Source organism: Chiloscyllium plagiosum, chromosome 37 (assembly GCF_004010195.1).
Source record: "Chiloscyllium plagiosum isolate BGI_BamShark_2017 chromosome 37, ASM401019v2, whole genome shotgun sequence".
In the NCBI taxonomy this organism is placed as follows: domain Eukaryota; kingdom Metazoa; phylum Chordata; class Chondrichthyes; order Orectolobiformes; family Hemiscylliidae; genus Chiloscyllium; species Chiloscyllium plagiosum.
The window spans coordinates 33,907,538-33,923,476 of record NC_057746.1 but is presented as its reverse complement, the minus strand read 5'-3'; the positions used below and the strand labels follow the sequence as shown (position 1 = coordinate 33,923,476).

The 15,939-nt window shown below is 44.2% G+C and overlaps 1 protein-coding gene and 1 long non-coding RNA gene across 2 annotated transcripts in view; one reads left to right on the top strand and one right to left on the bottom strand.

Annotated features, from left to right (window-relative positions):
- The window catches only part of LOC122541495, a 28,126-nt gene extending 22,581 nt beyond the window's left edge, over positions 1-5,545 (bottom strand). The window contains exons 1-2 of the long non-coding RNA XR_006309616.1: positions 5,136-5,545; positions 1,730-1,927 (exon numbers count right to left, since the gene is read on the bottom strand). This is a non-coding gene — a long non-coding RNA (uncharacterized LOC122541495). The remainder of the gene's footprint in view (positions 1-1,729; positions 1,928-5,135) is intronic.
- Positions 91-13,349, top strand: LOC122541491 (zinc-binding protein A33-like). The gene is made up of 6 exons (XM_043678302.1): positions 91-562; positions 5,766-5,864; positions 8,762-8,995; positions 10,574-10,602; positions 10,694-10,809; positions 12,233-13,349. The coding sequence occupies exons 1-6, from the start codon at positions 368-370 to the stop codon at positions 12,787-12,789; spliced, it is 1,230 nt and encodes a 409-aa protein (XP_043534237.1). The 5' UTR covers positions 91-367; the 3' UTR covers positions 12,790-13,349.
- The last annotated feature ends 2,590 nt before the right edge of the window (positions 13,350-15,939 follow it).

Below are 15,939 nucleotides of genomic sequence, written 5' to 3'. Positions count from 1 at the left end.
TACAATAGGTGAATGGGGGGTGGTGGTGTGGTGGGGATGGAGGTGATAGGTCAGAGAGGAGGGTGGGGGAGTCTTGGCAACGTCCTGTTCCAGTAAGTATCTGGGAGTGACAACCTCTCCGCCTATATCCAGGAGGCGGGCCTTTCATAGATTCTCTTCCAGCAAACTAGGAAATGAAACTGAAAAAGGTTTGCAAATACCAGTTTCGGGAGAATTGGCTTTGCGTGTTTGTGGGGTGGGGTGGGGTTGGCCAAGAGATTGTGCAGAACGTTAAAGATCGACCTCCCTGTTGCTGAGGGTGTCTGCCTGGCGAAAGAACCGGGGGGGGGGGGCGAAGCTGAGAGAGTGTGCTACCTGGGCCGACGCGATGAAAGCTTTCACGGAGGCTCAGCCCTCCCTGAAGGATGCACAGAGAACGGGCAGCTGTCTCCGGGAAGATCCGAGCCATCAGCAGGAGCTGAAACTTTACTGTAAAACCCACCGGCAGATGCTCTCCGAGACTTGCAGAGCCCACAGGAACCACGAGGTGGTCCCTGTCCAAGAGGCAGCTGAGGAACTGAAGGTAAGGGGCGGCTGGGAGGAGCTGGTCTGTCCGGTAAACAGTTTCAGAAATTCCTCTTTCCTGGAGTTTCAGATCCATTCAGCAGTCACATCCAGTCACATCTTCATTGTCCAGAGACCCAGCTTCTAGCAACGTTACCATCTTCACAGATGTGGAGGTGCCTGTGTTGGACTGGGGTGAACAAAGTCACACATCACACGACACCACGTTATAATTCAAGGTTTACAGTATCTAGAAATACGGTGCAAGCTTCAGAGCGCTGTTCCTTTGTCAGTAGAGTATGATCATAGGACAAAGAATTTATAGTAAAAGACCACAGTGACATACACTCACGTGAGATATTGAACAAACCTAGGTTGCTGTTAAGTCTTGCATTTTTTAGAATGGGGATGCAGGTTTTCATATGTCAACCCCAGAGCTTCCTTCAAGTCACATTGTGGAGATAACTTAAGGTTTTATAATAAAAAAGGGGACCTCAATTCAGATAATTTAGTAAAGGTGTAAGGTTAGAGTCTGTATGTATTCCAATCTTGAGTCAGACTGGTTCTATTTCCAAAGAAGACATTTGTAAGATGTCACATGGATTGCAAAAGCATGTTGACTGCCTACAGATTTTAATCTTGAGTCAGACTGGTTCTATTTCCAAAGTAGGAATTTATAAAATGTCACATGGATTGTAAAAAATATTGACTGCCTACAGAATATGTACACATTTTAATAGAGTTTCCACTGTGTATATTCCCCATTCCCTAGTCACCCTGGGGAAAGTGCAGGGGAGTGCTGACCTGATTGAGTTCCTGTACCTGCTAACTGACAACTTCCGGCTAAACTGGGTAAATTCATACTCTCCTAAAATCAGTTCAATGTCTGCACTTTAGGTGAACCCAGCAACTGTCCTCCATAGCCCAGCTCTCAATCCCAGATTTGCTGCTTGCATTTAAATCCTACCAGGTGCCTTGATGGGGATTGAACCCACATTCCCTGGGCATGAGTCAGGACCTCTGCATTGTTAGTCCAGTGACACTACTACAGTGCTCCATCCTCCCCACCATGAGGCAGATTCTCCCACCCAGCTGGCTTAGGACAGAGGTTGGTGGAAGATGGAGTGGGCAATGATACCAAAGAGCAGAGACTTTGTCAAGTACAAATTGAGACAGAAAGCTTTACCTTTCCTTGCCTCTGTCGGTAATCTGTGTTGTTGATAAGTGCTGAAAATGTGTTGCTGGAAAAGCACAGCAGGTCAGGCAGCATCCAAGGAGCAGGAGAATCGACGTTTCGGGCATGAGCCCTTCTTCAGGAATGAGGAAAGTTTTTCTTGTCGTTGATAAGAGGCAGGGACCCAATTGGAAATCCTCAAACATGGAACTGTAAGGGAAATGTCTATGAGTTAGGGGAGAAACAATGCTCATTGATTATAGAGAGAAAAGGGCAGTCAAGGTTTGCATGCTTTTTGAGACAACATGATGGCAGATTTGAAAGGGAAGGCAGTGCCTAACAACAGACCATAAGACACAGGAGCAGAATTAGGTCATTTAGCGCATCAAATCTGCTCCACCATTCGATCATGGCTGAAATGTTTCTCAACCCCATTCTCCTGCCTTCTCCCCATAACCCTTGATCCCCCCTTACTAATCAAGAACCCAGCTATCCATATCTTAATACACTCAATAATTTGGCCTCCACAGCTCCCTGCAGCAATGAGTTCCACTGATTCCCTGGCCTCTGGCTGAAGGAATTTCTCCTCATCTCCATTCTCTAGTGTCATCCCTTCATTCTGAGAGTGAAGCCCTTGGGTCGTAGTCTTTCCTTCTTGTAAAAACATTTTCTCCATGTCCACTGTAACCAGGCCTCTCGGTATTCTCTAAGTTTCAATCAGATCCCCCTCATCCTTTTTAACTCCATTGAGGACTGACTCAGGGTGTTCAATCTCTCTTCATATCAGAAGCCCTTCATCCCTGGAATCATTCTTGTAAACCTTCTCTGGACCCCCTCCAATGCCAACACAACCTTCCTTAGATACAGGGCTCAAAACTGCTCATAATAGTCCAAATACAGTCTGACCAGAGTCCAGTACAGCCTCAGCAGTGCATCTCTCCTTTTGTATTTTAGCCCTGTCAAAATGAAAACTAACATTGCATTTGCCAACTGCAAATTGAACCTGCAATTTAAATTTAAAGGAATCCTGAACGAGGACTCCTAAGTCCCTTTGTGCTTCAGATTTCTGAAACCTTTCCCCATTGAGAAAATAGTCCATGTCTCAATTCTTCTTACCAAAATGCATAACCTCATACCTTGCCACATTGTATTCCATCTGCCACTTCTTTGCCCACTCACCTAGCCCTTCTGCAACCTCCCCACTTCCTCAAGACTACATGTCCCTCTACCTATCTTTGTGTCATCTGCAAGTTTAGCAACAATGCCCTCAGTTCCATCATCCAGATTGTTAATGTATAACATATGGTCCTAACATTGACCCCTGCAGAACATCATTAGTCACCAGCTGCCATCCTGAAAAAGACACTTTATCCCTATTCTCTTTATTCTGCCAGTCAGCCAATTCTCTATCCATGCCAGTACCTTGCCCAAGTCATCGTGAGCTCATATCTTGTTTAGCAGCCTCCTATGCAGCACCTTGTCAGCAGCCTTCTGGAAATCCAAATAAATCACACCTACACGCCCTCCTTTGTCTAACTTACTCATGACCTCCTCAAAGCATTCCTCCAGTTCTGTCATGCATGATTTCCCCTTGACGAAGCTGTGCTGACTCTGTCCAATTTTAACCATGCACTTATAGAGTCATAGAGTCATACACAGCATGGAGACAGACCCTTCGGTCAAACCTGTCCATGCTGACCAGTTATCCCAAACCAATTCAATCCCACCTGCCAGCAGCCGGCACATATCCCTCCAAACCCTTCCTATTTATATACCCATCCAAATGCCTCTTAAATGTTGCAACTGTGCCAGCCTCCACCACTTCCTCTGGCAGCTCATTCCATACACGTAAGTTGTCCAGTAGGTCTCTTTTATATCTTTCCCCTCTCACCCTAAACCTATGCCCTCTAGTTCGGGACTTCCCGATCCCAGGGAAAAGACTTTGCCGATTTAGCCTATCCATGCCCCTCATAATTTTGTAAACCTCTATAAGGTCACCCCTCAGCATCCGACTCTAAGTACTCTGCAATCTCAACCTTAACGATAGACTCCAAAACCTTACTAATGACTAGGGTCAGGCTAACCAGCCTATTTTCCAGTCCTCTGGGGATTTTCTTTGACTCCAGTGATTCCTGAAAGATCACCACCAATGCCTCACAATTTCTTCAGCTGTCTCCCTCAGAATCCTGGGGATTGGCCCATCCGGTCTGGATGATTTATCCCCCTTCAGACCTTTCCACCTCCTCAGCACCTTCTCCTTAGTGATAGCCACTACACTCACCTCTGCCCCTGACTCCCTTGAAGTTCTGGTATGCTGCTGGTGTCTTTCAGCATGAAGACTGATACCAAATACTCAGTTCCTTCACTACTACTTCGTTTCTATTCCTACTTCTCCTCGTTTCCTCAAAGAGGAAATAGTTAACAGTCTCATTTTTAATCTGGGAGCTGGGAATCAGCACAGTTTGAGAATTAGGGCCAGACCGTTTGGGAGAGATGCTAGTAAACATTTCCACACACAAAAGGTGGTAGACAGTTAGTACTCTCTTCCACAGTAGCAGTGGATGTTGGATCAGTTGTTCATTTTAGATCTGAGAAGATCATTTTTGTTAAGTGAAGGTATTAAAGAATATGGAGTTCAGACACAGATCAGCCTTGATCTCATTGAGTGGTGGAACAGGCTTGAGGGGCTGAATGGCCTCCAATGGGAGAGGAGCTGGCCTAGCGGTATTATCAGTGGAGTATTAACCCAGAGGCACAGGTAATGTTCCTGGGATATGGGTTCAAATCCCACCACAGTTGTCAAATTTAATTCAATTTTTAAAAATCGAGAAGTAAGGGTCTAATCGTGAATCTATTGCCAGTTGTTGGAAACACCCATTTAGTTTGTGAATGTCCTTTAGGGAAGGAAACTGCTATCCTTACTTGGTCTGGCCCACATGTGACTCCAGACACACACAATTGCCCTCTGGGCAATTAGGGATGGGCAATAAATGCTGGCCTAGCCAGTGCCTCCCTCATCCTGTGAATAAATACATTCTGAAAAAAATGGTCCTATGTCAGTTGAATAAGGAGCAAGGCATCTGGAGGGTAAAAAAGATGATGAGCATGGAGAGAGCAGAAGGGGAAACAATAGACAATCAGGGGAAGGAAGGAAGGCACAAGAAACAGAGAAATTCTTGCTCCGATCACTGTGAACCCGTGACATCTTCAATACCAATGGGCTTACTTCAGTAGGCCAAGGTGAGATAGGCTGGGCATCTCCAATATCACTGGAACTACACACCTCCCACTTTAGAAGCTGACCACAATTAATAATACAACCTGACCCAGGGCCCAATCAAACAAGGAAAAATAAAATCACACTTGTTAAATCCGGTATATTTTTAAAAAGGTAATCACAATAATGCTGTTTTCTTACTGGAGAGAGATGACTGGTAGTGAGCTGATCCCGAGGGTGACCGCATCTCAGGCTGGGGGGATGGTCGAGGAAGCTCAGCCACACTGTTTGTATCACTCTGCAGCAACTAAGGGCTGCTGTTGTCTTTCTCAAGTATGTTACCATGAGTTTTTACAACAATTGACAATGACCACATTAAATATTTAATTCCAGATTTTGATTTATTTCCAATTCCATCATCTGCTCTCGTTTATTTTGTAACTGGGTCCCCAGGTGACAGTCGCACTGTGCCATCGCCTCTCTGGAGGAGCTGTTGAAACATTCTGTGATGTAACAGGGCCCTCTGTAATCACGTGCTAGAGATTCCAGTCAGCGCTGCTGTGTCATCGTGCAGATAATGTCCATAAACATGATTGAAGAAACACTTTGAGGTCTGGCCTGAACATAACTAAACCAATGCACCCGTACAGAAGCAGTCTTTAGTAGTTATGTTACTTTGTTTAAAATAAGCACAGTAATGCCCTCTGTTAAAAACAGCAACGATTTGAACATTAGCTGAATGTTTTGAGTCTAATATTCACATTCCTAATAATTGTATGCAGGCTTACAGACTTGATGTCAGCACAATTAATAGATGTGTCCCATTTTCAGCAGGAACTGCTGCAAACTTTACTGTGTCCACTCCAGAACAAGAAGAGGGAATGCAGTATCTCAAAGAAGACCTACGAGAGAAGGTTAGCTTCCATTAAGGTACGTTTAATACATCGTTTATGTAAAATTTTAAACTCTTGCTCAACTATCCTCTTTAAGCCTGTTTAATCAAAGATAAGCCTTAACGTAACATCTTTACTCTGAGGTGTTTGTGTAAAAGGGTCATAAATATAGAATAGTCGCCAAGAAATCCTGTTGGAAATCAGGAGCAACTCTTTCACTCGGAGAGACTTCACTACAACAGGGAGTGACTGAGACAAGTCAAATCGAGGCATTCAAGAGGAAGCTGATTTGATTTGATTGATTACTGTCACGTGTAGCGAGATATAGTGAACAGTGTTGTTTTACAGGGCAAAAGTGAGGACTGCAGATGCTGGAGATCAGAGTCTAGATTTGAGTGGTGCTGGAAAAGCACAGCAGGTCAGGCAGCATCCGAGGAGCAGGAAAATCGAGGTTTCGGGCAAAAGCCCTTCATCAGTGTTGTTTTACAGGCAGATCATATACTATACAAGTGCATCAAGGTAACTGGTAAGAAGTTGTGGGTGTACTGTACCTTTAGGAGAGTTGAAAAGCTGGCAAGGACTTAGAGAAGCTCAGAGAGTCCAGAACAAGGTAACAATGTAACCTTTGGTCAAAACAGCTAGAGTAGCTGGGTTGCCATGAGACAAAAACAAATTCAAATTCAGCCAATCTGTTTAAATTATGCCCCAAGATATCAAGCTCCAATCAATTAATTTAGTATTTTGATAATATTAAAACCAATGAAACGATCCAATGTGTTGGGATGTAAATAACAGATATTTTGACCAGTTAGCCAAAAGAGAGACCTGCTAAGCCACCAACAAGGACAGACTGCCAGCAGAACAGCTCTCTGAAAGACACCGGTTGATAAGTTTGTGCAGCAGACCATCGACCTGAATAGAGAATTACAGAGAAAACTCGGCTAGCTGACTTGTTTTGAAAATTGGTCTTTTTTTGGTAAATCATAACTGGGATTTTTTTATTAGACTAGTATTGTAGAGGGGGAGGTAAAAGATAGGTTTAAGAGAAATGAGTTGTAAATGGTCGTTAGTTAATAGTCTCTGTTATACTTAAAGAATAAAGTTATTAATTTTTACTTTAACTAGTGACCTCTGGGATAGCCCTTTGCCTCTCAAATTTTAACAGATTACAGCACGGGGTGAATCTTTTCTGTGTGGCTGATTTAAATTAGCGAGGGGTTTACCCCTTGTCATAACATAACAAAAAAGAATACAGGTTACAGTGTTACAGCTGCTGCGAAGGTGCACAGAGAAAAATCAACATTAACCTTGAAATAATAGATGAAGGAAAAAGGAATGGAAGGTTATGTTGACACACTGAGCAGAGCAGTGTAGAGTGAGCAGAGTCAGCTGAAGTATAAATGCTGGTATGGACCTATCAGGCCCAATATTCCATTTCTGTGCTGCACATATTTTCTTTGCAAGAAAATTGACCCCTTCAGAATGCAAATGCAGTTGAAATTTTGGTTCGATTTCACGTCCTCATTTGGGAAACTGATTCTTCAATCACACTGGGGAAGCCTCATGATAAAACCCAAGGGAAGCAGCTGCCTGAGACTGCCTGGAACCCACGTAGATGTGACAGTTTAGAAGACTCAACAACACCTCTTCTTCCTCAATGGATGAAGACTATTGGAATCTCACTGGACATTCCTCTGTCACCCAGTACTGGCCAGGCCAGCATTTATGGGCAAAAGCCCTTCATCAGGATTTCCTGATAAAAGGCTTTTGCCCGAAACGTGGACTGTCCTGCTCCTTGGATGCTGCCTGACCTGCTGTGCTTTTCCAGCACCGCACTATTGACTCTGATCTCCAGCATCTGCAGTCTTCATGTTCGCCTAGGCCAGTATTTATGGCTCATTCTGAATTGCCTGCAGGGCAGTTGAGAGTCAACCACATAGCTGTGGGTCTGGAGTCACATATAGGCCAGACCATGAAAGGATGGCAGATTTCTTCCTCTATAGGACTTTATGAATCAGGTGACAATTGATAGCAGTTTCACGGTCATCATTAGACACTTAATTCCAGATTTTTATTGAAGTGAAATATCCAGGATTCAAATACCGTCACCGGGAACATTATAGAACATAGAACATAGAAGAATACAGCGCAGTACAGGCCCTTCGGCCCTACCTCTATCAAGTCACCCCTAAACTTTCTTTTCTCCAATGAAAACAACCCCAAGTGCCTCAGCCTTTCCTCATACGATCTTTCTACCATACCAGGCAACATCCTGGTAAACCTCCTCTGCACCCGTTCCAGTGCCTCCACATCCTTCGTGTAGTATGGCGACCAAAACTGCACACAATACTCCAGATGCGGCCGCACCAGAGTCTTATACAACTGCAACATGACCTCAGTACTCCGGAACTCAATTCCTCTACCAATAAAAGCCAGTACGCCATATGCCTTCTTCACCGCACTATTTACCTGGGTGGCAACTTTCAAAGATCTGTGGACATAGACACCAAGATCCCTCTGCTCATCCACACTACCAAATATCCGACCATTAGCCCAGTACCCCATCTTTTTGTTACTCTTACCAAAGTGAATCACCTCACACTTTTCTGGCTCTTTGGACTAATCATCCAGTGACAATCCCTCCAGGACAGCACCTCCCAACCACTCAAAGCATTGACTCTCTCCACAGATGCTACCAGACCTCGTGAGTTTCTCCAACCTTCTCTGGCCTTGTTTCAGCTCATTCTGTAGGTTTGAGATTGGAGTCTGTTTGCTGGTGTTGTCAGTAGCTGTGAGTTTTCCAGTGCTCTGTAATGTAAACCTTATTAGCAAACGTATACATGTCAGGAATCAGGAATGGCTTGAAACACATATCATTTGTGTCCCAGAAATTGATCCATTAATCTGGTCATTTCAATTTTTCTGTTCCCACAGCAGCGAACAAACGAGGCAGAGCAGCACGTGAAGAAAGAGTTTGACAAACTTTACCAGTTTCTGCAGAAGGAGGAGAAGATTGCCTTGCAGAAACTGAAGCAGGAAAAGAAGAAAAAGACCCTGTTGATGAAAGGAAAGATCGAGAAGATAACCAAAGAAATAGCAGTGCTGTCCGCCTCCATTCAGGAGGTGCAGCAGTTACTGGGAGAAGAGGACCACGTGTGGTTTCTCAGAGTCAGTGCCTCCTTGGACATTCACTTTCTCTTCCCTGCCTTTTCCCGTTTGTCCCAACAGAAGCTGACATTGTCATTTAAGGCTCTGTTCCCAATCCCATCGTGGATTCCAGTCTCACTCCACTCTGATCAGCTCACCCAGGCTGACACTGCAGGGCACTACAGAGAGAGCACTGCACTGGCCTTTGGATGTGACACTACACCAAGTCACAGCCGGGTGGATGTAAAAAGATCCTATTTGAGAAATTTATGGCAGGGGGAAGCTGGACTGAGCAAACTGAAATTGGTTACTCCGTGCTTGTGCTGCCCACACAGTTGAATAGTCAGTGGGCTTTAGGCTCAGGCACGACAAATGACCATTAGTCTTAGTGACATATCAAAGTCTTCAGGAGAAGAGGCGGGGAGATAGAGAGAGGACAGCAAATGAAAAAGCTTATATCTGCTAGAGTCTTGAAGAGGTGACTGGATTGAAATGTTTAAGGTCCTGAGAGGTCTTGATGAGATGGATGTGGAGAAGATGTTTCCTCTTGTGGAGAAAATCTAGAACTAGGTTCATAGTTTGAAAATAAACTGAATCCTATTCAAAACCAAGAAACATTTTCTGTAAGAGACCTGTGAGTCTTTCAAACTCTCTCCTTGTAAAAAGAATGGGAGCAAAATCATTGAATCATAGAGATGTACAGCATGGAAACAGATCCTTCAGTCCAACTCGTCCATGCCAACCAGATATCCTAACCTAATCTTTTAAATTTTTCCCCTCTCCACCTAAACCTATGCCCTCCAGTTCTGGACTCCCCAATGCCAGGGAAAAGACCTTGTCTATTTACCCTATCCAAGCCCCTTATGATTTTATAAACCTCTATAAGGATCACCACTCAACTGTCATTAAATACTTTTAAGGCAGAGATAGAGAGTCACAATAAACCAGGGAAGGTACAAGGGTATCAGGGCTAGGCGGAAATGTGGAGTAATAAGATCAGCCATGATCTCATTGAATGGAGAAACAGACTTGATGGGCCAAGTGGCCTACATCTGCATTCATATAAAGTATCTCTTCTGTTTTCATGGGAATATGAAACCCACTGTTCTTTGAAACTAATTATTTTACACAGGGAATATTTGAATGTATAAGGTAATTGTAGTTGACTCCATTGTGAGTTGCGTTGTAGGATATCAGCTGTAGCAAATCATTAAATTCACACTGTCAGCATAAAGGGCTGATTTTTGTTGTTTAAAGTCTGAAAACCTTACTATTTATCTGAATCCCTACTCTGTGAAAGCAGGCCATTCGGTCCATCATGTCCACACCAACCCTTTTGAAGGCCATCCCACCCCTCGACATTTTCAATGGCCAATTCACTTAACCTGCACATCCTATGACTGTGGGAACAAACCCACACAGACATGGGGAGAATGTCTGTGTGGAGTTTGTTCAGTCACCTGAGGGTGGAACCAAACCTGGGTCCCTGGTGCTGTGAGGTTGCAGTGCTAGCTACTGAGCCACCGTGTCTCCCTTAAATATGTGATATGTTTGTAACAAAGTTCTGAAAGAGTAATTGCTATCTTTTGCTTCTTTCAGAGATATCCAGAGATGGTGAAAAGCTGCAGGTAAATAGATTTAATGAGAACCTATTTTTCTTCTCTGATGTTGAATGCTCATAATTTGCTGCTGTTACCTTGCACTGCTCTGTTCATGTAGAGTGAAGAGATCTACCCCAGCTCCAGTGAAGACTGGTCCTGTTGTCAATGTAGAGAAGGCCATTGGATCTCTGCAGTACCGAGTCTGGAAGAAGATGTTGACAGTGATTAGCACAGGTTAGTTTTCTGGCATGAGGCAGTGGATGGACTGATCTCCCCAGGAACAGACAGAAAGACAGAGTTTGAATTGCTCAGCTCAGCAGCTCTCTTCTGGAAGTGGTAGGAGCTGTATAGCGAGGTGAGACTGATTGCCCTTGACATCAAACTCACAGAGGGTTGTGAGCGTTTTGAACTCCTTACCACAGAGAGCTGCGGGCAGAGTTTCATTGTGTATTTTAAGGCTGAGATAAATAGATAATTTTTGAGGAATCAAGACTAATGGGGAAAGGGTAGGAAAGTGGACATGAGGAATATCAGATCAGCCATGAACCTACTGAATGGTAGAGCAGGCTCGAGGGGCCAAATGGCCTACTCCTGTTCCAATTTCCTGTGGTTATATGGTCATATGAACCTTCCCTTCATCATAAGATCAGGAGTAGGATGGTCAAAGACATCTGCTCAATGATCAGCACCATTCATGACTCTTCAGATTCTGAAGCATGATCAGAGGCATCATGGACAATATCTAGTTTTGCTTTCATAAGTGGTAATTAACTTTTGCGCCACCCAGGTACCAGGTAACTAGAGAAGATCTGACCCATCTCCCCTGGACATTTAGTGGTATTACCAATGCTGAAACCACAGCATTACCACCAAGGAGGTCACCATTGACCAGCCTGGACAGGCCTTATAAATATTGTGCTCACAAGAGCAGGTGGGGAGTTCAGGATTCTATACTCAGAAACTGATTTCCTGACTCTCCAAAGCCTGTACATCATCTACAAGGCACAAGTCAAGAATATGATGGAATACTCCCCAATTATCTGGATGGGTGCAGCTCCAACTGCAACACTCAAGATTCTTGACACTATGCAAGTCAAAGCAGCCGGCTTGATTGACATCCCATTGCCACCTTAAGCATTCACTCTACCAATACTCAGGAGAAGCAGAGTGTACCATCTACATTTACACTGCAGCAGCTCACCAAAGCACCTTCTACAGACTTCTACCAACTAGAAGGACAAAGACATCACTACAACCTGCAAGTTCCACTCCAAGCCACTCATTATGGAAACATATCACTGTCCCTTCAGTGTCACGAGGTTCAAATCCAGGAACTCCCTCTCGAACGCCACTGTGGTGTCCATGTATCCCATGGGCTGCAATTGTTCAAGATGGCAGCTCACAACCGCAGTCTCCGCAGCAACTAGGGGTGGGCAATAAATGCTGACTTGGCCTGTGACAGTGCCCATCGCAGAAATGAATAGGTTATTGGGAAATCAGACGCTAATTATAGAATCCAGTGTAAGTGAGGGTGAGAGTAACATTGCCATGTTTCTGTCTATCATCTCATTAATGATATTACTCATCAGCTTCTCAGGGAGTGTTCAGGTCACTCACAGAATGTGTTAAGAGTTTCTGTTTAATTCTATTCCCTCAGCTCCAGTGACCTTGGACCCTTGTACAGCTCACCCATATCTCCTCCTGTCCGAAGAGTTCACGAGTGTGAGGCACACCACGAAAAGACAGCAGTCACCCTCGGACTCCCCACAGAGATTTGATCCTTGCCTGTGTGTCCTGGGACGTGAGGGATTCACATCTGGGGAACATCACTGGGAGGTGATGGTGGGGCAAAAGACTGAGTGGGATGTGGGTGTGGTCAGAGAATCTATCAGCAGGAAAGAGGCCATTGACCTGAATCCAGATTCCGGAGGCTGGATAGTCGCATTGAGAAATGGATATCAGTACAGAGCTGCTACCAAAACGTGGAAACACTTAGATCTGAGGGAGAAACCAAGGAAGATCCGAGTCTGTCTGGATTATGAGGGAGGGAAGGTGTCCTTTTATAACTCAGAGAATAAGACCCATATCTACACTTTCACTGCGACATTCACTGAGAAACTCTACCCCTTCTTCAGTCCTGGTCGAAATGATGGTGGTAAAAATGCTGAACCACTGAAAATCTGTCCCCGTAGAGTAATAATCCGAGAGGAATAGGATTTTTGTTTGAATCAAAGGGAAATTTTGCAAATGCTGGAAATGGGAAATAAAAGCAGAAACTGCAGTGGATTAGGCAGCATCTGTAGAGAGAGGAATGACATCAGTCTTCCAGATACTGCAGTCATTAAGTGTGCGAATTTGACAACTTTACTCCGTAACGATAGCTTCTGTTTTCTTTTGGCATGTACACTTCCTGCACCTCCATCTTTTGTTCCTGTTCTGGTCCTGTTACTATCCCATGTAGACTGGGCTCATCATTGTTTCCACCATCTCCTGCCTCCCATCCTTTCATAGTAACTGAAATAACTCCACAGCGGCCGGTCACCATCACCCTTTATTTACATGTGGAGAGTCCTTGAACTGATTCAGTTCCCTCCGAGCCAGCTCTCAGAGCAAACAGAACCTCGAACATTTCTGTTTATTTGTTTTTTTTCTCTTCTTCCTCAGAGGCAGCTCTCAAGTGAACAGAACATTTGACACCTTGTTTATTTTAAAAAAATTTTTCTCTTTTTATTCTATTACACCCACACTACCGCCTAACTGTGGTGGTGTATATGTTTTCCCCAGTACCCATGTTGTGTGTGCGCAGGTGTGAGACACAGTGAAAGACACAAGGTGTATGATTCTTTATTCAATATCCACCACCAGGAAGAAAGGAAACACCCGAGTGGGCAGTGACAAGCAGTGACCTTCACATCAAAGGGCAATGCTGTGTGATCAAACAGTGAAGGGGAGGGCAGGGGTTAAATCAAAATAGAGTTGGAGGGAGAAATAATACACTCCACTCCCTGTGGTGCCCACCTCTCCCTGAACACTTTTGTTTATTTTTTAAATTTTTTAAAAATTTTTTTAGGTGGATGGTGTGCAGCAGCAGTCTATTTTTTTTAACCCCCACACTACCACCTAACTGCAGTAGTGCTTATTTTTTCCCCAGCACCCATGTTGTGTGTGTGCAGGTGTGAGACACAGTGAGAGACACAAGGTGCATGAATCTTTATTCAATTTCCACCACCAGGAAAATAGGAAAACACCCGAGTGGCCAGTGACAAGCAGTGCCCTTCACATCAAAGGGAAATGCTGTGTGATCAAACAGTGAAGGGGAGGGCAGGGATTAAATCAAAATAGAGTTGAAGGGAGAAATAATACACTCCACTCCCCGCGGTGCACACCTCTCCCTGAACACTCTTGTTTATATCTGTCAGCCAGAGCTCCCTGATTGGATCCAGTTAACAGCCCTAATCAGGGAACTCATATTCCATGAGGTCTACCTTGTTACAATCATTATATTATCCTCCTCTATGTACCCCTCCCTCCATACCTATCTAAAACATGTTATTCTCCTAACATCTTCTATCTTTGATAAAGGGCCTGGAGGGCTAACTCTGTCTCCCTCTCTCTGCAGATGCTGAGTATTTCTAGCTTTAGATGTTTTTACTTTAGGAGCATTTCTTTCTGAAGTCGATCAGGAAACACAAGGCTAATCAAGGGATAGCTGTATGCTGTTTTTCAGGGTCTTTCTCTAAATATCTGAGTGATATAAATATCTTCTTACCTCCTCCAGATTCCAGAGTTCAGGAAACCAATGTATAAGCAATTGTTTGTTTTTAATATTGGGATAAAGGAATATATTTTCAGAATATTATGTAAAATGGTTCTAATCGATTGATATTAATATTTCAAAGAATGACCCAGCACAGAAGAATCTTCCATCCTATTGCCTGTTCCACTTCTTTGGAAGACCATTCTATTAGCCGATGCTCCTGGCCATTTTCCTTTATGAAACTGAAAACATTTCTCCTTTGAGGATTAGCCCAATTCCTTTTTGAAAGTTGGGCTCATTGTTTTTTAAGCTTAACTGTGGTTATATGCCAATGGGCAAAAGTGAGGCCTGCAGATGCTGGAATCAGAGTTTAGGTTAGAGTGGTGCTGGAAAAGCACAGCAGGTCAGGCAGCATCCGAGGAGCAGGAGAATCAACGTTTCGGGCAAAAGCCCTTCATCAGCAAGTCCTTCCAGCGCCACTCTAATCTAGATTCTGCTTCCAGCCAATGTCAGGAGGGAGAAAGTGAGGACTGCAGGTGCTGGAGATCAGAGTCAAGAGTGTGGTGCTGGAAAAGCACAGCAGGTCAGGCAGCATCCGAGGAGCAGCAGAATCGACGTTTCAGGCAAAACTGATTCACCTGCTACTCGGATGCTGCCTGACCTGCTGTGCTTTTCCAGCACCATACTCTCAATTCCAGCCAATGTCACCTTGCTGAATAATATCACCAATGAGACGCTCCAAGACATCTTCCTTATCTGTTGATACAATGTGAGACATTGAGAATTTGCAGCATCTCGAGAAGGACTTGAGCGTGATTTTCAGAAACCCAACGTTCACATGCTGACAGAGGGCTAAAAGCAGGAGCAGTTACTCCAGAGGTTGCTCAGAGTCTGGGTACTTGCTTGAGGTTCTGTCAAAGCAGAAACACATACATCACTAGTATCCCAAACTCAACAACAATCCAGAAATTGTAATAAGGAAAGGCCACAAACAATTGAGTGTTGAGAATAATTTTAACTAAGCTCTATAGGCAGGGACTTCACAGGTTTGGATGGAATTCTGGTTGAGTTCAATAATAAGTAAAAGTGGGTGGAGTACAAAAACTGTTATATTATTGTCTTTTGCTGTTCTTAAAACAAAATAAAGGAAAATGCTGGGAAAAGACCCTTTAATCTGCTCTCCAAGTTATAATTCAGTCTCAGGATTTATTAAGATATCTATATCTCCCAATAATTAAGATTCTTACTCATTCTTTTGTGGGATGAAAAGGAAGCATTTGTGGCCTGACTCTAATTGACCTGGAACTGATTTGAGGAGAAAGTGAGGTCTGCAGATGCTGGAGATCAGAGCTGAAAATGTGTTGCAGGAACAGCGGAGCAGGTCAGGCAGCATCCAGGGAACAGGAGAATCGACGTTCCGGGCATAAGATCTTCTTCAGGAATGAGGAAAGTGTGTCCAGCAGGCTAAGGTAAAAGGTAGGGAGGAGGGACTTGGGGGAGGGGCGTTGGAAATGCGCTAGGTGGAAAGAGGTCAAGGTGAGGGTGATAGGTCAGACTGGGGTGGGGGCGGAGAGGTCAGGAAGAAGATTGCAGGTTAGGAAGGCGGT